This window comes from Seriola aureovittata, chromosome 6 (genome assembly GCF_021018895.1).
Source record: "Seriola aureovittata isolate HTS-2021-v1 ecotype China chromosome 6, ASM2101889v1, whole genome shotgun sequence".
Classification (NCBI taxonomy): Eukaryota; Metazoa; Chordata; class Actinopteri; order Carangiformes; family Carangidae; genus Seriola; species Seriola aureovittata.
Genome location: NC_079369.1, coordinates 8,310,374 through 8,334,354, shown reverse-complemented (window position 1 = coordinate 8,334,354; position 23,981 = coordinate 8,310,374). Strand labels below are relative to the sequence as shown.

The 23,981-nt window shown below is 40.8% G+C and overlaps 2 protein-coding genes across 2 annotated transcripts in view; one reads left to right on the top strand and one right to left on the bottom strand.

Annotated features, from left to right (window-relative positions):
- The window catches only part of fgf22 (fibroblast growth factor 22), a 34,999-nt gene extending 33,681 nt beyond the window's left edge, over nucleotides 1-1,318 (bottom strand). The window contains exon 1 of the mRNA XM_056377663.1: nucleotides 498-1,318. Coding sequence (XP_056233638.1) covers nucleotides 498-870 — 373 coding nt within the window. The 5' untranslated portion in view covers nucleotides 871-1,318. The remainder of the gene's footprint in view (nucleotides 1-497) is intronic.
- A 7,231-nt stretch (nucleotides 1,319-8,549) lies between these two features.
- polrmt (polymerase (RNA) mitochondrial (DNA directed)) overlaps nucleotides 8,550-23,981 on the top strand; it is a 45,351-nt gene continuing 29,919 nt past the window's right edge. The window contains exons 1-8 of the mRNA XM_056378217.1: nucleotides 8,550-8,727; nucleotides 9,424-9,522; nucleotides 9,851-10,719; nucleotides 11,251-11,384; nucleotides 16,321-16,507; nucleotides 19,991-20,140; nucleotides 22,186-22,353; nucleotides 22,865-23,035. Coding sequence (XP_056234192.1) covers nucleotides 8,586-8,727; nucleotides 9,424-9,522; nucleotides 9,851-10,719; nucleotides 11,251-11,384; nucleotides 16,321-16,507; nucleotides 19,991-20,140; nucleotides 22,186-22,353; nucleotides 22,865-23,035 — 1,920 coding nt within the window. The 5' untranslated portion in view covers nucleotides 8,550-8,585. The remainder of the gene's footprint in view (nucleotides 8,728-9,423; nucleotides 9,523-9,850; nucleotides 10,720-11,250; nucleotides 11,385-16,320; nucleotides 16,508-19,990; nucleotides 20,141-22,185; nucleotides 22,354-22,864; nucleotides 23,036-23,981) is intronic.

The window sequence follows — 23,981 nt, the reverse complement described above, 5'->3', positions numbered from 1 at the left end:
CTTATAGCTAATCAAACTGTGAACTGTGCACACAAATCCATGTTTGCATTTGTTGGGCAGATGTATTTCCATTTACATCTACTACTTACAATTGATGCACTTTCATCACAGTTTTGACAAGTTAATCCTCAGAGAAACTGAAGCTTTTTCTTTTTTTGCAAGCCCAGTTTTCATCGCCAACTGATGCTCAATGTCTTTCCTCAAGTCAGCTTTCTTGTGTGGCCGGTGCCGGCTGTCCCATGAGTAACCTAAATCCACACTAGTGTATTCCCTTCTTACCTAGCAACGCATCCCTCATGCTCTAAACACAACACAAATGGCTCAGCAGTGATATAACCTTAGGATATCCCTATGAACTGCTATAAAAGTGAACAGATAAGAAAGTCCAGCCATAACAATAAAAGTGAGAACGTCACAGGGCATCCTGTCTACTCTCTGACACTCAACACATGTGAAATGCAGAAGTTACATGCATTCTGGCTGTGCCAGCTACTTACTGTCTGCGTAGTTTTTCCGCCGAGTGCCATCCACCTTCCCTGTTTTGTCAATGCACAGGAAGAACTTGTTGGCAGAGTAAAGTCGGCGTAGTCGGACATCGCCCTCTAGGTGATTGTAACTGCGAGTGTGCCTTTCCAATGTCCATGAACAGTTGATGCCACTGGCAAGCACCTGAAGGGCTTCATGCCCTACCCCAGGAGGACAGGCCCCTGTGGCAGTGCCAGCGGTGACCAGGAGCAGGGTGAAGCATGCCAGGCAAAGGGAGGCTGCACTAGGCAGAGTAAGAGGTCGGCCAGCGGAGGCTGCAGTAGTGGTGGTGCCAAAGGCAGGTTCAGGACAGAGATGAGCTACGGACGGCGTCCATCTGCACATGGTGGGTCAGACTCCCAAGGTGCACCTTGTGCAAGCTGTAGGCATGCTGATGATCAGGAGATGTCCAAGCGGAGGGATGACAAGAGGGTGGGAGTCCTAAAGAGAGAAGGGAGGGAAATGGCACTCACAGCAGATCCTCTGGATGTCACCAATAACCAGTCTCCACTCTGGGCTGACAGCAGGCCTCCCTACAGCAACAAGCTTGTTTCTCCAGTCGTCATCTTCATTCTTGTTTTCGATGTTGTTTGTCCGGTCCTTTCATAAAGTGTTGTAGTTTTATGAATCCACCTTTAAAAGTTCCTCCCAGGTCGTCCTCCTTCTTCTTTCCCGGTCCACAGATAAAGTCCTGGGATGTATGAGGATGCGTGTGTGTGTGTGTGTGTGCTTGTGTGTGTGTGTGTGTGTGTGTGTGTGAGAGAGTATTTGTTTGTGTGTCTGTGTGTGTGTGTGTGTATGAATGTGTGTGTGTGTGTGTGTGTGGTGTGTGTGTGTGTGAGAGAGTATTTGTTTGTGTGTCTGTGTGTGTGTGTGTGTATGAATGTGTGTGTGTGTGTGTGTGTGTGTGTGTGTGTGTGTGTGTGTGTGTGTGTGTGTGTGTTTCTGTGAGTGTATGTTTAAGTATGTGTGTGTGGACCTCTCGATGCTCTGCTCTTTCCAGCTGGATAGGAACAAAGTGCCTGTCTGAGCTGCTGGCCTGCACCTGAGAGGGAGTTGAATGAGGGTTGGTGACTGACTCTATGCATGTGTGTGTTTGTGTGTGTGTGTATGTGTGAGTGTGTGATACTGAGAGAGGGAGAGAGAAAGAGAGGGAGTGAGTAAGTGAGTATGGGAGGGAGAGAGCCGGTGTGTGTTTGCGACAGAAAGAGAGAGAGGCAGTGAGAGTGTGTCTGTATGTGTCAGAGTGAGTGGCAGTCAGCGAGTGTGTGTCAGCTAGCACGGGGCAGTGAAGCAGTAAGCTAATGCCCTCACGCTCTGCTGTGTGCAGTCAGTCAGTCAGTCCTCTCTTCTGTGGAGGCACCGGCTGAGTTGTCCTGCATTTTATCCTGGGCAGGGCCAGCATCTAGGGGGTTGAAAGGAGAGGGGTGGGGGGGTGGGGCCACTGCACTCATTCATAACCATTTCAAACAAATGAGAAAGCCTGCAACAAACACCATCCTCTCTCTATTCTCTCTGAGAAAAGTTTATTCTGTGAGAAACAAGTAATTCGCTTTTCACCTGAGGGTTTTATTATCCTCTTTTCACGGCCACAGACACCTGGAAAGACTTACATCCCTTTCCTATCCCATGACCTCTGCTGTCTCCCTGTTGATGTGAATGGTGAAGCATTTTGTAACTCAGTCAAATCAGCTCCATTACTGTCCAGTGACCCAGCTAGGAGACCGTTTTTTGACACCTTCGCTCTCTTTTCTTCTCTCTGGCCACATGGGGCAAATTAAGGGAGCCTTTCCTTTTTCTTTTCTTTTCTTTTTTTTTTTTTTTTTTTTTTTTTTACGGCTGCTGGTTTGAATCATCAAGCAGTTGGAAACACAGAGCAGGTTGCAGGAGTGTCGGTGGAGCTAGTCCAGATGAAGCCTGAGAGACATTCTGATCACCTGTGTTAATATTTCAATGAAACACCCTCTCTGATCTTTGCTATTTAATTTGGGAGAACAGGACGGAAATGAAGAACACCTTTTTTTGTGACTTCCCACACTCTTGTCAGTTTTTTACAAGCTCTGTAATGAACCTGATTAGGACAAGGCATTAAAGCTCAGCCTGTATTTCAAGCTTTCATATGCATCTCAACAACAATGTAAAGGAACGACAGCCTTTTTTACACATTGCTTTTTGTGCAGTTTAAACAATATATAACATTTTCTTCATAATTAATAATAATGAGCTGCTGGTAGGCAGATTTTGTTACCGTTTTGCTACCAGACTGAGCTAAGCTGCTCCCCCTGTGCCCAGCTATAATTATTTATCATACAGACATGAGTGGTATCGATATTTGTATCTAATTCTTTGTTCACATTTCATGGACAGCTGCAGACTTGCTCACAGACAGCGGCTGCACATTCACTCCTTACAACAATCAGGGGTCTGCTTACATGGCAGTTACCTTATGTGTCTCGATGCAGATGCTCATGGAAAGATAAAAGGAGAGATAAAAAAGAAGGAGACTGAAAAGGTGAAAGAAAGCCAGAGAAGACACAGAGGTTCTCAAGTGAGGCTGTCCACTTAGTGTTGGCAATTACCTCCTTTATAAAAGAGTCCCCGTTTCAATTATGGTTGCTACCTTGAGGCCACACTTGTCCAGGGCTGGAAGTGTGTTTGAGGAGTATGTGTTCAGAGAGGGTGACAGTCACTTCACACTCTTTTTGCTTGTTAACTGCCCCCACAGACTTGCTGTAGCCCCTATTTAAACCTTAACCTCACAAAACAAATCTGTGCGAAAGAGACCAGCCTTTCTTCAAACTCCCAGCTCCAACCCCTAACCACCTCAAGCCATTCCTGTCTACCTGCCAGTCATCAAAGCAGCTTTCAACATAGATGTATATGGGCTCTTCGTAAAAATCACAGTCTTTCACCCTCAATTAAACCATGCTGTCGTGTCTGTTAACTTCCTCTGGCTTTATCTGCTGCTTCTAAACTTCTAAACTCATCTTTTCTCCCCTCTTGTGTCTGTCCTTCAAAGTCAAACTGGGAAACAAAGAATAGAAAAAGAAAGAATAACTATTGTTAATTGTAAAAAGAAACCTTTTCAGGACATCTGAGTGTTTGCAGGGCTTGGCTCAGCATTTGATTAATTGTTCTCTCTATATCGATGCTGTAATAGGAAACACGTTTTCTTAACTAAATCATACAAGAAGTTGTGTGAAAGTGTTGATATGCATTTTATTTTATACCAATGTGTATTCTCCTAGAACTAAATTTTTATTTTTTTTAATATATTTTAGTAATAGTCTACCGCTCTCTTGGCCCATGTGTCAGTGTATATTCATATATTTGTATATACTACCATTTCATGCAAAACAATGCAGTCTTCTCTGTATTGTGCTGTACACACATATATACGTTATGTATTATAATGTTTAAAATATTATAGATGTAGTTAAAATACTGCCCATATCTGCTCAAGAGTATCTGTGATTCTATTTCTCTTCTGCAAAATGAAATAAAAATGAAACATATGCAAACAAAGAAAACAAAGACAGAAATAAAGAGAAAGTGAGAGCGAGAAAAAAAGTATAAGAACGAAGAAAGAAGTTTCAGTTGTCTTTCTTTTGCTGAAATTCCTCGTAATTAAAATCATACAATCATTCTATGTACTGTAGAACTCCTCAAAAATCAGAGTGGCCCCCGAGGTCAACAGCAAAGCTCGAGCCTCATGTGAACGTCAGATGTGGCAGCAGATTGCTTTGTGGTGTCTTGGAAGCAAATGTTTGGGCTCTGAGCTCAGTGCCAGAACAGACTCAAGCATAATGTATTTCTTTGTTAAAAGTCTTAACGTGCAATGTCTCACTGTTTTTTACAGTGTGCATCTTTGATGTTGAAAACTACAGTAATTTAGATGATTCCAAGGTTGTAACGCATACTGAGGATTTACTAAATGTCCAGTTAAGCTAACTCTGTTTACAATTGTCTTACTCATGTATAAATTGTAAGTCAGTGTGGAATCCAGTTCTGATTTCTTAGATCAGAAACAGGTATAGAGAACCTTTAGGAACAGTTGTGTTTTCAGCTAAGTGCTAACACATCTTAGTTTAGTATGTTATCATACTAAACATTTGCCAATTAATGCTAAACCAACTACAGCTAAGGGGAGGGTTATTAGCTCTGCAGGTATTTGGTCTTAAACCAAAGTATTGGCGCCAGATAAAAGGTTCAGTAAGTTATAAGAATTCATCCTGAGAGGAACATGAAGGTCTGGACTAAATTTCATTTTAATCAATCCAATGATTGTTGAAACATTTTACTCAGAATCACAAATGTCAACGTCATGGTTGCACTAGATGTAAAGTGTCAGTACGATTCATCCTCTAGGGAACATGACAGTCTGTTCAAAACATCATTTCAATTCATTTATAGTTGCACAGACATTTCAGTCTGGATCAATGTGGTGAACCAACCGACGGACTGAAATTGCCGTTCCTTGTGTGGCTAGAAGGAGTTTTGATCTTCTAGCTGTAGTTTAGTGTGATGTGTCACTTCCACAACAGGCCTGATGCCTGTTTGCTGCAGGTGGACTATTTTACTTTATCTACGTCCTTGGGTTTAGTTTAGTTGGGTTTGGCTGGGGTTGTCATGTCCTGAGAGAAGCGTTGAGTTGAGTTGAGTTGAGTTGAGTTGAGTTGAGTTGAGTTGAGTTGAGCTGTGTGGGTGTGCCCTGAGCTAAGAACACCACTCTGCTAGCCAGGCACCCAAGGAGGATGTTCTCAAGTGGAGGAACCTAATCTTTCCCAGCAGGGATCCAAGCGGCTCTGTAAGTGTATGAATAGAGATAATATCTCTATAATGAGGCCTGTTTTGTACCATCAAAGTCTTCAAAAGGGTCTGAAACCCGACCTCCCTCCTAGCACTGACAATCCCTCGGTAATAGCTCCCTATTATTAATTGTTTTGCCTGCCTGCTAAGTCCATGTCTCTCTCTTTCTCTCTCTTGCTCTAGTAGTTGTGTTTTAGCTACTCACCCTAGACCTAGTGCCTTTAAGTGTACTGACATTCTGCCAATTTGCAATTCAGTGCTGGGAGGGTATTTGTTTTCCTTGTTTTGGATAAAACTGTTTCCAGATACATGAAAATGTACTTTCTCTGGACTGTAGATGCTGAGGTGCAAAGAGTTACAACACTCACATAAGGAAATTATCTCATACATATTATTCACAGGCAGGAAATTCTTATAATTTTAGTGACTATGCAATTTATCCTCTCAGTGCTTCCAAAACTGCCTGTGCTGTTGGTTCAGACCCAACACAGGTGTGCCTGATACCTTTGAGCTGTCTGCTGTGCTTGGCTGACAAACATCCGGACGTGGTTAAAGGAACTGACCAGACCACCACAGATCAGCCCCACTGAGGACATGGACCTTTGCATATCCTGCTTTGTGACCATTGTCTATTGTCAGTGGCAATATGATAAGTGGGTCGTCTATCTGATGCTGTAAAAAGTTCTGAGAGATCCAGCCTCCCAGTTCTTCACAGGATAACAAGCAGAGATCCAACTGACTGATAGTGTTTGATGGAAAAAATGTGACTTGTCAGGAGTGATTAAACATCTGTGCCCTGCTAATCTGATCTATCAGACGCACATAACACGGATAGAGCAGGATGGTGGTGAGGATGGAAAAAAACACTTTAAAATCTTTGCTGACTCTGCATTTCTTCTCTCGCCTAATGAAAACGAGGAGTGCTGTTGCTGCCTTAGATACAGTAGCTTTGTCTGAATGCTGAGGTTGACCCAGCATCATTAAAGTCTGCAGTATACATGATTCTCTCAAATTATTCTATTAAGATGTACTTGTAAGTAGTTGCATGACACTTCTTTTGACTGAGTCAGTAATTAAATCCATCTTAAAATGCATGTGTGGGGAAAACAAGTCAGAGCTTTGTGAGTCACAGCAGTCCAGTGAAGGATCATTCTGACCCATCTGTAATGGATGGTTATGGACATAACGTGTGTGATGAGTAATATTTCATCATTAATGATTGTATGGGTGCTCTGGAAGTTTACAGTAGACTGTACAAAGTCCTAATGCGCTGCATGTCTCAGCTTGAGTTCAAAAGTGAGATTTTTAAAAATATATTTAATAAGGTTTCTAAATTCAGCTCCAAATATGATTTCTTTGTTGTCTCAGTTGTCACATATGTGGAGACTCATGAGGAAGTTCCTTGAGACACAGTTTTTCCCCCCGGGACAGGTCACTAATTCCATGTAAGTGCTGCAGACACACACACACACACACACACACACACACACACACACATGCCAAAGGCATTTACCAGCACAAGCATCACACGGAGAAGTATCTCCATCAAGTTTCCCTGGCCAGGTGAAGCAGTTTCAAAAACAGCCCTCTCTCCATCTGTTAAACAAATAGGGAGCCCCTACAAAGGTGTGCAAAAGAATCCACATGATCAAAGTGTATGAGAATGGCAGCCTTGTCCTGGCCTGGCCATTATCAGGCCCCATGAATGCCTGTCTTCTCCTCTTTTGTCGGTCGGGGCATTGACAGTCACTCACCCGGCAATGACTGTCACACCAGCGCAAAGAGCCAGCCGCCGACAGGGGCCAACCACATCAAACGAGGCTGTCAAGGGGCCCTGCTCGTGAACCGTGGCAACAAACACCTCCTGATCCTCACCTACAGCTCAGCAGCAGACACCCACCGCTGTGCTCTCAGCCACTGCCTCCACTGAGAAAAGATGTACTGCCTGGACCTCATTTCCCTCTCTGCCCCCCCCCCCTTCTCTCTCTGTCTTCTCTCTCTCTCTTTCACTCTCTCTCTCTGTCTCTGTCAAGTAGTGCTTGTGTTAACCTCCAGCATGCCGAGACACAAAGGGCTGCTAAAGTGTTTAAGAATGCTTTATGGATGCATGACAAGGGGAGGCTGACACTGCTTGGGGTCAGAAAGTAACCAGGATGTGAATGAGATCAATTCAGTTTTACTGACAATTTGGAGCTGAGTCACACTTGATTTAAACTGTATGATGTTTGGACTTCAAAAGTCGAAGAGAAAAAGAAGACAATCATTTTTTTCCCCCAGGTTGTAACAAGTGCTTAGGTCAAGTCAGCAGGAGAGCAGGTTGCATGTGTATACAACCAGCTTCAGATTACATTACAACCACGTACATCATAACCTCGCATGCAGTGTTTTCATTCCCTCAAGTAATAAGAAATTTAAAAAGGCAAATAATCGCTACAAAAACTCTATATGCTGTACAAGTCCTGAGACAACATACACATGGCTGCCAAGATTGTCATGGTGTTTTAGGTGAAAAGATGACAGAAACACTGTGTTTTTCACTTTTCATTTATATTATCATTCATTAAGTTTTCGAAGATTTTTATGCAAAATTATTACAACCTTTCCTGCTTAGTATTCATTTCCTTTCTAAACTTAACTATATAGACTGCCATTTACTTTAAATTTGCATGAGCCAACATTTGACCATGATGTGCAAAATGACATAGATTTTAACACTAATTTCAAAATGTGATACAAAAGACACTAATTTTCACCTTGGCCTCCTGTTTGACCTCTAGTCCTACTTGGTTGGCTGTGGTGAGACTGCCACCTGTAGGCCAAATACAATTCACTATGCATTTTAAACTACTGTTACATATGAATATTTTACTTCAGTAACTGGAAAGATACAAAGGAAAAGAGAAACGTTTGCTTACAAATATTGAGCAATAAATATATGAAGTTCTGCCTACAAGATACTGAAACAAGAAAAAAAAAAAACATTAATAAGTTCAACATAATATGTGTAACAACTAAAACGTTTTGTGTAATTACTGCTAGCTCTTTGAATAGCTCTAATTATGTCCTGAATCCAGTCAAAGCAACATTTGCAAGGTGTTATAGACAGACAAAAGCCGAAAGCCTCACTCGATTTGTCTGCGATCTTCTAACAATGCCTTGAAAACAGCGATTACCTCTCGTAGCGATTAGCTTGGTCTTTTTTTAAGATGGCTGCCCAGTGTTAAGAAGTAACGCGGTTATTACATGTCAACATGTCATATCTTAGAGTGTGTGCCTTCGCCAAATGTCTGCGTCGTCGCAGTTTATTTGAAAAGTGTGCTCTTCGTGTGTCTTTTGCGGACTGCTGTCGGATGTGTGTGTCGACAAGAAACGGCGCAGTCAGAAGAATATCAGGTGAGTCGAAGGATACTCTGTCTCAGACTGATATATCATAACCTGTGTGGCTGCAGCGTGATGGACAGGTTTGCCCCATTCGTCGAGGATTTGTGTTAAATGTTAATGTACCTCCGTGCTAATTCAACCCAGGGCTTTCTGCATAGTTCGTGTCATGTTAGACGAGCAAACAGCAAGGTTAGCTCATCTTAGAGTAAGGTAAAATAATCTGTTATTGAGTCTAGCCTGAGGAGGTATGGTTGTTGGACATGTTTTTTTTTTCACACAGCGAGTAAACTACTCAGACGTGTCTTTTAAGATGTATTTGGTCCGTGTAATGACTTTAAACTAATAACTGTCTCTAATATTGCTGAAGACCTTATCAGCTGGTCAACCAAAAGTTTGACGGTTCCCAGCTCCTCCTCGTCCTTGAGCAAGACACTGAACCATCAGATGCTCCTCCTGTGTCTGCGATTAATTCAATTAATGTGATGTAACAGGCATTTGTTTTGTTTTGTTTTAACTGCAAGCATTAAGCAAAGCATTTTACTACCATTGTTATTAGTTGTTAGCACCATTACTATCAGCAGCATCACAGCCTTTTCAATGTACAGCATGTAGTAAGAGTCAAAAGCCAAGCCTAAGCTTTTGAATGCCATCATATTGCTTAGGGAATGGAGGCATGTTAATGGTGGACAGCTGTTTTTGTTTTTTCAGAGACACCTCTCCAGCTACAAAGAAGAAATGTTTCATCTGTACTCCCAAAGACAGAGTGTGCAAGGAAACGTGTACTGGAACAGTCTCAGCTGTTAGACGGTATGTTGTTGTAGAGCGCAGCAGGTGGTCATGCTGCCACATTTCTAACTCCCAGTACAACATAATGCCAAATAGCATGTAATGAATTATTACAATGTCATACCAAATACTGGTATATCAAGAGTTCTGTGACAGGTCTTCTTTTCTATATTTTTCCAGCCTGAACTGCTTTTGTTTAGACTCGTGTCAGATATGCTGCCAGCCTTTGAGATATCGGAGTTCAGTAGCCTGCAGTGCTGTCTGTGTTTAGGTGTTTTATGCAGAAAAAAAGCTGGTCAGTAATTTTCTTTACACACATTAGATGCCTTCTATTATTTCTCCCTCTCAGTGATTGAGGCCAGGATCCAGCAACTCCAAACTGACATTGTTCTAGATGTCCAACATGCTAAAGTGCAATTTGTTAAAGCCCCTTCTGCTGGAAGAGGGGTATCATCTGGAAGGGGTCCCAAAAACATGTCTCAGGAGAAAACTGACATTCCTAAATCAGGACAGACTGTTGTTAAAGGAGCCTTTGAATCACAACCAAGTCGCTGGATGGAAAAATTAACTGAGGAGAAGAAAAACAAACTCAAGAAACAGCAGCATATCCAGCAGAAAATTCAGAAAAATATCAAGGAGAAACAAATGAACAAATCTAAAGGTAGCAAAAGCAGCTCCCAGTTGCTCCAAGGCACAACAAAAAAAACTATATCTACCAAAGCTAAAATGAATATACCTGTGATTAAGACGATTAGACGGTCCATGACATTATCTGAGGAAATGCGCGCTGCAGCTTCTTCAACAGCTGCTTCCACTGCTGCTTCTGCTGCAGCAGCCGTGTCACACGAAGTCTCTAAACGGAAGCGGAAGGATTCTATAAATCAGCCTCTCAGTGAAACGGGACAAAAGCAGACTGTCAGCGATGCTCAGAACATGGCTAATGAGCTGGCTGATATAGAAAAATGGGAGAGGAGGCTCAATCAGCAGGTGAACCAGTGGACTTCTTCTCATAACCCAGAGCGCCTACAGGCGGACAGTGAAGTAACTGCTTGTGGGGACATCCTGCTGAGCATCTGCTCCTACCTGGAGGCGTGTGTGTTTGCAGGGGAGATTGACAGGGCACACTGTTTCCTGCTCAGTCAGCACAGAGTAATGAGTCGACGTAAACATCTGAAGACAAGTGTCTACAACATCATGATGAGGGTGTGGGCCAAGAGGGTGAGTTCAAAAGTGTTTGAAAACTGAGCCCTTTGTGGAATTGAATTTGATTTTGATTTTTTTGATTTGTTATACATTTTGACTGATTTTTGAAAATAACTCTTACACAGCCCTTAAACTGCATCACTTCTTCAGTGAGGTCACAAATGACAGTTTAACAGTGATCCAGAATGCACATTACCACAACCCTGAGACTGAAGCAGCTACTTTTATTATTTACATTTTCCTGTCAGAATGTTTTATTTAAAAAAAGTTTATGGTCACGTTGGCAAATTTTTTAAAGATGTTTCAAAATATCTAGTGAAAGATGACAAGTCAATTGAAATCTCTAGATTACATTGTTACTATTCTTATTAATGGTCTAATGAATGACAAAAACTGTTGGAGAGTGTGTAAGTAACATATTATAAATACCTAGCCAAGGTCATATGCAGATGGCAGGGTTTGGAGAGTAATTTATTTGTTAACATTGGTGTTAAGTGTACTTGCTGGCAAAGTTTAATGGCCTTTTCCGCGTGTCTCTGTCTGTAGGGCACATTACACCAGATTGGTCGCATGTTTATTCTGCTAGAAGAGGCTGGTCTGAAGCCAAATCTGGGCTCCTACTGTGCTGCTCTGGAGTGTATGGGCCGCAATCCCAAATGCTCCCCAAAAGTCATCACTAGGTATGTGCACACATACACACTACCCATGAACAAGGATCACGAAGAGCTGTGTTTGTGATTACATTCATTTGACATGTAAACACATTTGTTCAGTATCATGTGATATTGAACAGGAGGGGTATAAAGACTTTAAATAAGAGGGCAGGGTAGTGATGCACAGACTCACCAGCAGGTGTCATGCTATCCTCGTGGTTTTCTTTTTTCTGCAACAACTTTTCCAATGTCCCTTTCGCTCTGACATGAACTATTTATTTATGGCTGTAGCTGTGACTGTCTGTTAATGACTTTTTTTATCCTGATATAAAGTTATTAGTGTTGCTAATATTCAGCCTGTTTACTGCACAATGTTTACAGAAATCTTTTACTTTAAAAATCAAAACAATATATACCTCAGCATCTCAGTTTTGCAACCACAACAATGTCAGACAACAATGGGACCTAAGATGCAACAGGTGCTGTATATCAGCTCAACAGTGTGTGGGGATTGACTGTATCATCATTTTCAGATCTGCTTAATAAGTAAATCAAGGCTTCTCACATATGTATGCTCCTTCCAAATTATGTTGGCCACAGTTAGTTTTGCACAGGAATGATTAAAGTTCCACCAACTTATGCATTTTTCTTATGTATTGTGTATTATTAAGAGTGCTAGACAGTATCAGTGTTCAGTGTCTCTCCTGTCTCTTCTTAAGTTGACAGCTACCAGTATTACTGACAATTTCCTGTTCTTTGCCTTAATTGCTGATAATGTTTCCATGGCAATCTAGCATGACATGATTGTGCCTTTAAAAAAAATTTTAGCTGTGGAAACTTCTTTAGTAATTATTGTTCCTTTCACAAGGCCAGTTAAAATTGTTTTGGTTGTGGCAGCTTGCTGACTCAGAGTTTATGAAGTTGTGTTAGACTAATTAAATTGTTACAAGACAGCAGAAAACCTCTGACTGTGCATTGTGGTGTATTTGATTTCTTTTTGCACAGACAACTTTTGGCAAGTTTTGGCAACTTTTTTCATCAAGGACATCCTTGGAAACTAATAGCCCAGTTATGTCTCTGCAGTAACTAGGTCATCCTGACAAATCACTGTTAAGTATTATTAATCACGTTGTTATGTCACTGACTATGTGTCAGCTCCACATTTAGATTTATTACATGACATTCTGCACACGTAACCCCGCTGTGCACAGCTCACAGCCTCAGCACAAGACTACATGTGTCACAGTGTGTATGCCTGTTCGATGGCAGCCTATACAATCAGTTGGCCCGCTGCCCAGGCAGTGGCAGAACTCATATTGAATTCTCCTTTTTTCTTCCGTTGGGCCTGACATTAGTCTGGACTTATTATATCAGGAAAAATTACAGGGCACAGTTTGTTTTCATACAGAAATATCCATAAATGTGAGTAGAATACATTGTACAGTAAATACTAGGCAAGTGTTCAGGTGGTCATCAGTCATATAACTCCAGGGGCGGAGCCAATCCCAGTTGACATTGGGCGAGGGCGGGGTACACCCTGGATAGGCCACCAGTCTACCACAGGGCTAACACGTAGACCAACAACCATTCACACCTGCAGGCAATTTAGAGTCACCAAATCACCTAACCTGCAAGCCTTTGGATGTTTGCATGTTTAAGAAAATGGTCACCAGATATATAATTTACCAATCAGTATTTTTAACTCTCAAATATTCATATCCATATCCATACCACCCTCAAAAATTCAGTATCCGTTAGGCTCTAATATTTACTATTAACTTGTTACATTGTCTGCCAGTTGTGAAAAATGTCAGAACTTATAGGAAACTGGACTGTGTTTTTATCTCACTTGGACAATTTGCAAAAACTTTGTCTCAGTAGACCTTTTCAGAATGTATGACTTAACAAGAGCTTCCTGAATTCACCATTAGTTTTGGATTTTTTGACTTTTTACCTTCTCTTTTGGAAAGGGGGCACAGCTTCAGGCCACAACCATCATTGCTCTAGGTTTGACCTTAATAAGCTATGTCCTCTGATGAAGGCAGGCTGTCACTTTGGGCACAGCTAGTTTCTAATCACACCATGCAAAATACCCCACTATCATATATCATAACTTCCCCCCATGTCACCACTGGCTTGATTAGTTGTTTGACGGCTTCATCACCATCAGTCACATTAAGTGCTGTTACACAAAGGGCACACACACACACACACACACACACACACACACACACACACACACACACACACACACACACACACACACAACCACACACATAAGTTCCTCCTGGACCTCAGTGACATCACCCTATGCGACATGGTCCAATAGCGGGACAGGTGGCAGGGCAGTAGGGTCGGTGGTAGGTTTCTGGTTGGTCCATCGATCTCTGTAAGCTGATGCTCATATGACATTGTTGTTCTGCAGTGGTGCACTCCTGCTCAGTCTCTGGCCAAGCAGCCTCTCTTTTCTCTTACCCACCTCACTGTCATCATTTTCTCTGTCACTCATTTGTTTGTTGTCTGCCAGTTCTTATCTTTACTGTGTTGTCTCAGTACTGTCGTACTTTCCTAATATCACTCTCGCCTCTGAAGTCTCCCCTGCAGCATCCTTGCCCTCAATGTACCAATCTGTTCCCCTCTCTTCTGTCTCTCTCTCTCACACACACACATGCACACACTGACTCACGCACACATATCCCTTTAAGTTTCCCTTTGTAAGTGCTGTGTCCTCCAGAGCTCTTTGCTCTCTAGGGTGCAGCAGGGCAGTCACCAGGCTGATTATGCTCCATCGTTCAACCTCTCTGCCCTCTTTGTTCCTTTGGACCACACTGCTAGCACCCAGAATAATCCTGTCTTTGTTCAAGACTCTCTCATTTACTCAGACAAAAAATGCACATTGCATCACAAGAGACCCGAGCCATGAGTGAAAATACTCAAAAATTTGACCTCTTTGGTTTGCTTTAGAAATATTTCCAAACGTACACTACATAATTTTAAACAGTAGGCATATGGCTTGTGTCTTTTATTACAGTGGGTCTTTTGTTTTATTCATTCATTCATTTGCTGAGCCCTGCTCACTTGTGATTTGATTAAGTCGGTAAAGGTTGCTGAGCCAGGGTTTCCTCCAGATGGTAATTAGTGTTCTGTTATTTATAATTGTCTTGAGGAAAAGGTGTGCAGGGTGAAGCTCGCTCATCCTCTCTGGTCGATGATAAATGGGTTTTCCTCACTTCTGTCTCTTGGCTTAGCCTATGTAGTTCTGTTGTTATCCTCTAGAGAGCAGTGTAACCAAACGGGCTCTTTAAGCTCATCAGTCTGTTAGGCAGGGGCTTTAGACCACAAAGTGTGCATGACACTAACAAGCTTTCTGCCATGTAGACATACAATAGCTGTAATTTCACATATAACAAATACTGCATAGTGTACACTGTAGGTCATACAAATATCATGCAGTACTACGGTGACATTTAGTCATCCAATTAAGCCGTCATGCAATGAAGCAGTGTGTGTGAAATCTCTAGAATTATATAGTTTCTTACTTTGTTGCCAGACATTGCATTTGTATAATTTGTAGGACACAACATTTTTGTTTGGGGGAGCACGAACAAAAACCTTTATGTTAGACTTTGCAAAAAATACTAATAGGCCCAATTTATGGAATAGAAGAATACATCAGTGTACAGCTTGATAACATTACATACCAAAATACATGAAATAATTTATACAAATAATTATAATTTTAGCCCCCAGATCCCACTAATTGGGGAAGAATAAAGATCCACCAGGCTGAAAATATTTACTCACTGCCCTTCCTAAGTATTATATATTAAACTGAGTTATGGAATAATCATGTTATTACACCTCTCATTTGTATTTCTGAGACTGGTTGCACGTTGGCATTATCTGCATTCTGCAGTCCAGTCATGGAGACTGTGCTCTCCCTAGGAGATCTCTAGGAGATTCTGTTTAAATAAACATTTCACTGATGTCGTCAGCGCCCATCTGCCTCTGGATCAAACTTGTACTTTGAGTTTGACGGATAAGCCTATCAATTCAAATACTTAAATTGATATTCTGTAACTGTCGATCAGGGTGGGGGAGACATATGCAATGACCCCACACACTCGGGAGTTTTATTTTTTATTTTTGAAAGCTGAAGTAATCAGCGGCTCAGACAGTTATATGATTATCTTAGTCCCATTCCCACATCATCAGGCAGGTCAGAAGGTTGTGAACTTTGAGCTTGTGATCAGATGACCCCAAAGTCTGTTCCACTATAATAACTATAATCTCCCACATGAATGAAAATCTACCTCTTGTGTCATCTGATGGGTCGGTATTTTTAACATTAAACCTGAACAAGTATATAGCGATCCTAATGGAAAGGAGAGGTATTGTAAGGACTTTCTAAAGAGAATCGGTTGTGTTATGTTTTCTTAATCTTGTGGACTAATACCCTAGCCTAAGTATTAGAACATTATATTTTAATAGTTATTAGTTATTCCAGTTGTTTTAGCCAGTCATTACACACTCTACACATGTGCTGGTGAGAAGGACCTCAAGCTGGCTGCTAAACTGTGTTTTTATGATATTTTGTAGAAAAAATAATGTAAAAATGGAAGGAGTTAACTTCTTTGTGACAATGTTGATGTGTATTGCTGCACGGTTGTTTATTTCAGGGAAACAGCTGCTTTTTTATTTCTCACTGCAACAAGCTGAGTTACAATAAGTTAGGAGCAAAGCGACCTTGAATGGCTTCATATGAAACAAGCCATCTTTGTCTGTTACCAGTACACAAATATTAAAACACTTGAAAGAATAACATAGGATTGGCCTTTTCTGCTTTGCCCACTGCAAGTATCACATAGTATAATGCAGTAAGTGCCCAAGTGTTAAGACATAACATATGTCACGGTATTGCATCAAAACCTGATACACTGACTGCATGTCCCTGTTTATCCAGGTGCCTGAGCCAGATGGACGAGGATGGTCTGTCTGTGGATGATCTGTTCGCTCAGTGTGTGTTCGAACAAGATGAGAGAGACATGGTGCTGAAGGCCATACGTGTCATCCAGCCCGACTACCAGCCCTGCTTCAACCTGACCACAAGCCAGTGTTCTTCATCGCTTGTTAAGGACTTCTACACAAAGGTACCACAGGCTTAGTTTGACATGAACCATGACTGTTAAGATGGGCAAGACATAGAATACGAAACAATGACTTTATCTAAACCTTTACAAATGTTTGCTGAGGTTGTATACAGTAAATTGATATTTAAAGCACACATACCAGTGGATCGGATAGATGCATGGATGGATGGATGGATGAATTTAATAATCACTGGACTGAAGTTAAATAGCAGCAAGATACATTAAAATACAAATGTTAACAGATACATGAACACAGTGGCTGAGATGAATAAGCAGAAACATTAATGAATGGATAAGTGGTGATATTGACTGATGATCCATTTATAAATATGGTACAGTTAAAGGCATAAAGTGCTGAAGATTGATAATGTCAAGATACAGTCAATATTCTAACGTGCAAAGAGCAAAGTAGATGCATTAGAAGCAGATGAACTGAAAAGTCTGATAGCACCTGGCACGAATGATCTCCTGTATCACTCCATTACACACCAGGGTGGAATAAGTCTGTCGCTAAAGGTGCCCTTAAGCTTCGCTAACATGTCATGTGACCAGCTGGGATCAAATGACAGACCAGCCTACTTCATAAGTTTATTCAGTCTGCTGGCGTCCTTTGCTGTGACACCTCCTTCCCAGTACAACACAGTTTAGATGATGGTTGATTGAAGGACCTGAGCCTCCTCAGGAAGTAGATCTGGCAGTTTTGGAGCATTTAAAGATGGATGAGCTTGAATGGGCTTTAGTATGTATCATTATTAGTGCTGGACTGAATAGAGAAATTTAAAGTCATTATTGTGGACTATTGTCCCAGATTATGCCTTAACATCAGGATACTTGTTTGCTGATAGACTGGTCTCTGCTGGGTCCACAGAAAATAAGATGACCTACTGTTCCATTGACGTCATCAGAGCTGATATAATGGAGTTAACTGCCATTTAAGTGTCTTGGGCTGGTCTTTGTTCTTTAAATTATCTTAAACCAATGTCAGTGGAGACCATTACTTGCTTATGTTGGGACAGCAGAGACTGCATTTTTGGTGTAATCAGTCATATACACTCTTTCCTTAAGAGGGTGTGATGTATTATAAGGCGTTTAAGGCAATTACTCATTTCATAAAGAATGGATTTTTATTATATCCGCAGTGTTAAAAATCTTGATGGAAATTAGTTAAGGGAGTTTATTTAAACACAAAGTGGGACTTTATGTTAAAAAAGTGACACTGTATGACTATAAATACAGATAAATTATTTTTATGGCTGAGTCTTCTGTATGTTTTGCCAGTGGAATCACCAGAAAGCTGGGAAAGCTGTCAGAAGGCTCCAGCGTGACTATGAAAGATTTGATTGTCACCCTATTCACAGCCAGACAGGCACTGGCCTATTTAAAGTGAGCCAACTTTGCTTTCTAATGGGTCCTCCGCTTTCCTTGCCTCTCCTCCTCTCACCTCTCCTCACTTTTTCCCACCTCCCTTCGCCTCCTGATTCTCACATGATTCATTAACAGCTTTTCGTACAACTGCAGTATTTTTAGGTCCAGTCCTTGCACCAAAATTACTTTGATCTTCGTCTGAGTGACATATTTTTGGTCCTCTTTATCTTAGTGTTGGCCTGTGTGTGTTGATGGTAGCAATCAGAAGGTCATGTATTTTATATATAAAGAAAATTTGTGAAACCATGCCACTTTCTGACATTTAAACCAGCTCAAATGTGACTGCTCCATTGCTATTGCCTCTGACTGTATTTTCAAGGCTGACTTGAACTAGTCGGTTATCTGACTATGACTGTGACTTTTTGGTAGGTTGATTTAATGACTGAAAGAGTGTCCAAATAACTGGTCCACCAGATAACAGAGTAGCTGGCTGGATGGTCTCTGGAGGATTTTCAATCAGTGTTAGGAGCAGAACCACAATCTAATTAGAATATTGTTTGTTGGTGAGAGAAGGAATTTTGATGAAGCTGTAGATCGTACGAAATGCAGTTTGATCTAGTTTCAACTTGTCGTCAGAGATTGTGGGGTGTTCTCTATTTGTATATCAGGAACATGTACTGTATGTGTGCACATTTCATTAGCATAGTCACTTTTTTTTATAGGTTGAGAAATTTGAATTCATTCAGTTGCATGAAGTATTCAAATAAAATCACACAGCTTTACTCTAACAATATTGCAACACAGTTCTTTCTATGGAGCTTTTTACTTTTCTTTGTACCTCACAAGCTGCAAGTTTGTTCTTCTCAAAATTATCACGCCAGCACATTTTTTAGCAGCAATCTTTTGATTTCATCCCGGTCTGCTGATAACGAGGTGTTAGCCTTTTTGCCCATTTATTGTTCTAAAGTTCTGATATTGTACAAGAGCTGTCTGGTGAGCAATTTATGTGCCACGCTACCTTAAGCTTTGCTCTGGCTGCTGTCCATGCTCTGTCTCTCTGAGGCCTAATTTACAATCCACTGTATCTCGCCTGCTGTCTATGAGATAATAAATGTTCGTACAGCTGTACTGCATCTGCTCATGCGTACAACCCTTCTATGATGTGCACAGATAATATCCAGAGGTCTTATTGCATTGGCAAGGTCACCATTTCTTTAAACAAGACTTGACTTTTAAAGCACATTTTATTTTTCTATTAGCAAGACATTGTCTCTCGGGTTGCTTGCTTAGTAGGTAAATTGGCCAGAGCAAATCAGTACGTTCTGGCAGGATTTTAAGTGCAGCATAACAGAAGTCTGTTAGCATTGTGCTAAGATTTTTACAAGTTTATTCACTAAGCCAGAAATGCCCTGAAATACAAGTATGTGTGTATACTTGTATTTCAGACCATTTCTGACCAATATTGACTTTTATAGACCACAATGTTTGCTGGATTTATTTTCATTCATCCTTCTCTGTGTGCAATATCTGTATGTGTGATAGGGCTTAATAACAGGATTGGTGATATGGACCAAAAATCATATATCTGTATCTCTGTATTTTCTACAGAGTGGACCAAATGTTGCAAGTCAAAGACGCATATGAGATGTCACAAGGACTTAAAACAGACTGTGATCACAATAGAATATTAAGACAGGGTTTCCTTCCCTGTTTGAAAATATGCAGCTGCAAAACATGTAAATGAAAAATTATACAGAATAAATACCCAATATAAAATAATAACAGGCCTATCTCTGATCATTCAGAATTCAGTTGTTTTCAACTAAATAAATTAAAGTAAACTAAACTAAATTACAGGTTTTCCTCTCATGCTTAACAAAACATTCAGCTAAGCAAATACTAAGAAAGGGCTACCCTGTTTGAAATTTACAGCTGGACAATATATCGACATGTACATTAAAAATTGTGTGGCCAGGTGCTGTGTCTCCCTCCATGTTGCAGGAGAAATTGTGTGCGAGTAAGGGGGGGTTTGCACGGACAGTGTGAGAGAGGAGAGATGCAAACACTGGCATAGCTAACTTAACTTAACTTAACTTAATTGTATTTCATGTGTTTTAGAGGGAAGACCATCACTACCCCAAACTGGACTTCACTCAGGAGGAGCTCCGTGAGCGATTCAAACGTCAGCTCAGCGTGGAGCGGGCCTGCACTGTCACCATCGACTCTGTGGAGGGTGCCAAGCCTGTCACAGAAAACATGGCCAAAATGGTAAACAGACCCAACTGTGGCCTCTCTTTGTCTTCATGTCATCTTCAGTACAGACTTTAGATTTATGGGTCAGTGATGCTGAAACTACTAACATGTTGTGACATAGAGAAGATTTAGTTGTTGATAACAGATGTTTTAGGGTTTAATCTTAAAATCTAGACGCAGCCATTTTTTCCTGAAATATACATGTACAGCATACAGTGTTTTTAAACATCTGTTTATTATTGTCAGATTCATTTCGAAACACTGGTTTAGATAAATGATACCCTGTGTCTACAATAGTGTTGTAGCTAATGCAATGTTTTTTGTTTTCACATCTCCTAAAAACGCAGTTGCTTCCTGTTAAAAAGAAAACACAAACACATCAGTTATCTTCCTGTTTTTTGCTGTAAGTTTGACCCTTTAAACTGCAAAAGAGGCTGCAGATTCCCTGCAAAGCCCAATGTGCTGGCACACAATGTAAGATACAGACTCTAGTGGGTGTATATCATCTTGGCAGTATTCTGCTTTGTTTGGAGTAATTACAATAATATATGATAATTTACAAAGTGCTGATTTATTTACATTTAACATGCTTTTCATACTTTTAACATCTATGGTTATGCATTGTCTCATATGAGTAAAGTTTCTCTTTTTCTCTGATCTAAACTTTAAAATAATATGAATTTAGGGTCTGACAGGTTAGAGGAAGAAACATCATATTCCTGTGGTGTGCCTTCTTTCCAACTCTGGCATTTACAGTCCAGCCTGGCTCGTCTGACTCTGCAGATGGGCTTCGTGGGAAGCGAGCAGGCTGAGAGTCCCTGGTGGTCAGGAAGCATTTACAGACTGGCAGGGCAGAATAATAATGTATTGTAATGGAGGCCACCGGAGACAACGCAGAGTCACCTCACCATCCACATTCCAGACTGTGTCTCTGCTTCAGTCAGACTGAGTAAAACTCTTCAGTTGAAGAGTGCACATTAACACATACATGCACAGAATGTACATATATCACAATATATATCACAATACCTTCACAGGTACATGTATGTACCTGAACAAACCTGCTTACCTCCCAACTGGGGATGTACATTCTCCTTTTCTTTTAAAATAACCTAAAATACAAGTAATGATAATATCAGTTGTGGCCTTAACTGCAGGCCCAAAAAACGATTTTCTCCTTCATTCAAAACACTGAATATGTACCACAACATGAGAGCACAATTGTTAAGACAAGTCTAATTGAAAGTGAAAATTCACCGTGGCTACAAGATCTTAACGTCTCTCCCTTCATTTGCTCAGTGAAGGTTTGGATCAACTATCAAGACTTAATATATTAGATCAAATGATATAGCCTGTTCTTTTGTAATAATAAATAAAAATAACAGCCATCACAGCTGAGGTATTCTTTTCAGGAACAGGGATGGATGTCACCCAATGCAGATGGAGTGCTAGCCTGAAAATGAGCTCGTAGTAGTGAAATTTGTGAAATTTTCTCGTCTTTAGCCACATCAGTTGGTGGATCATTTAAATCAGTGACACTTTCTGTAAAGCATTGCTAAAAGACCCAGAGTAGAATTTATAATTTTGATATTAAAGGAGTAGTTGTCCAACTATTCCTTAACCTCAGTCCATGGGAATGAAAATGACAAATGGTTATTAACTGGTTAAATGTATCTATCTGAACTACAAACCCTTCTCCTAGGCCACACCTCTAAGTAAAGTAAAATAGGTTTTACATCCCGTTTCATTCTTAGATGAATAAGTATGTGGTCCAGTTGTTTGAAGTTTGTTTTCTCCCTGTCATTGAGAGGTACCGGGGCTAAACAAACGTAACCATCGAATGGAATTCACCATCATGTTGCACAATAACTTGTGTCCGGTGAGAGGTGGCCCTATCGACTGCTTCACAATTTATAATGACTTTCCACTTGGACCGTGCAGCATGTGGTGAACAAGGATTTCTGCAGGATTGGTCATTTTATTTGACACATTCTTCAAGGGTTCCCTGCTGTCAGTCACAGTCATGAGATGGATGACTTACACATGTGTTGTCCTTTCAGAGGGAGCTGCTGGCTGAGCAGCGGGCTCAGTGGCAGAAGATCCTCCTTCAGGCCCTGAGGGAGAGCAAGACGATCCTGGCGAACACCAACACCAAGGACTACAGGCTTAACCTTTATCCCTACCTCTGTCTGCTGGAAGATAGGGAGTATGTTGACATCATGATACAGGTAATACAACCCACCTAACCCAGCCTACTGCTCAATGAAATGCCAGAAATCAGGGATTTAACAAAGACTTGTCTGTGTTTGAGTCAAAGGCATTTGATTGATGACAACTTTATTTTACTACAACATGAAAAAAAGACGTGTAGTTATGTCATACGTTATCACTCCTTTGTTTTCTCGACATTGCTGTTGTATAATACGACCTGACCAGTCTGGGAAACCACAAAACACAAATCAAGTCGCTGAGAGTGACAACACCTGGAAAAGCATAAGGTTTTATCTTTGGCAGCAAAGGGGAGTGAGCTTTTGATCAGATACCTTTGCTTCCTACATGAACAGATTCACTGGGTTTGATGTGATTTCTGAAACAACCATTTTCACTTTGATTTCCCCTCTGACTGAAGGATAGCTTTCTTTTTTATTGAACTAAACCAGATCTGACGAAAGCTTCAAACAGCCTTTTCTGCTGTTTTCACCTGCTTGACCTTTTGAACTGTGTCCTGTTCTTGTCCAGAGTGTTGCTAACCTGCCTCCCAGTGGAGAGTCGCTGAAGATTTTAGCCGGAGATCTGGGCAACAGGGTCTACACCAAATACTCTGTGGGACAGAAACACCAGAATCAGACGTTGGAAAAGTTGGGCAACATTTACAACACTTTCACAGAGCTGCTGGCCAAAGATACTAAGGTAGAGAAATTACATGTTACTTATTTAATGATGCTCCAGATGTGTGTCTTCATGTGCTCTTCTCATGTGCATTATTGGCAATTAGCAATTTCTCACTCAGATAACTTGATGTTGCAATAAGGGACAAAAAAATAACATAATATGCAGCATTGTAACTATAAAAGCTAAACGTGTGGCCTGCATAGATTTTGGAGAAATCATGGCAGGCCCTGAACATCGGCAGAAAAATATAGAAATAAATGAATTAACTTGAGTTGTAAGACAAATGATTAACAACTGACAGCCGATGAAGTCTGGTGGATCTTTGCATTGATGTTCACCAGCTCATTGACATGCTGCTCATTATTTTTTAAGTGAAACAAAGGACTGTCTTTCCTCAGTGGAATTTTATAGCCAGAATCACTGACTCAGTGTTCCACTAGTGTTTTGATGGTTCTGGTACACGGGGGAAGATGCTAATGTCATCAAGACGATAATGAGCAAGAGCTCATTATACTGCAGCAGCTAGTTAGAATAGATGTTAGTTAAGGTGTTTGTTTTATGCAAGTTATTTTACAAGCCGCCTTTGTAGTTGAATTAATGCCTGTTATGGTGTTTTTAATTGTTGTTGTGACACCAAACATTAGTCTGATTTCTCACTTTACTCATTTACGTTTTCATGCATCCATTTGAAAACTAAACACTAGAAATGTTTGACTAAACTGTCTCTCACCTCTGGTTAGACTATTACCACATACCTAGTGTCTAATGAATTTCTTTTGTAGCTTAATGCTGTTGTACTGTGTGTGCAAGATGCTGTGTTGTTTACTTCTATAGTTTCTACTCATCCAGCTTTTGCTTTGAACTGGTTCATGCTATTGAGATTGTATTACAATGCTTTCTCCTTGACCAAAAAATGTTTATGATACCACCTACCTACCTACCTGCCTGCCTTCTTGAAGGTTCT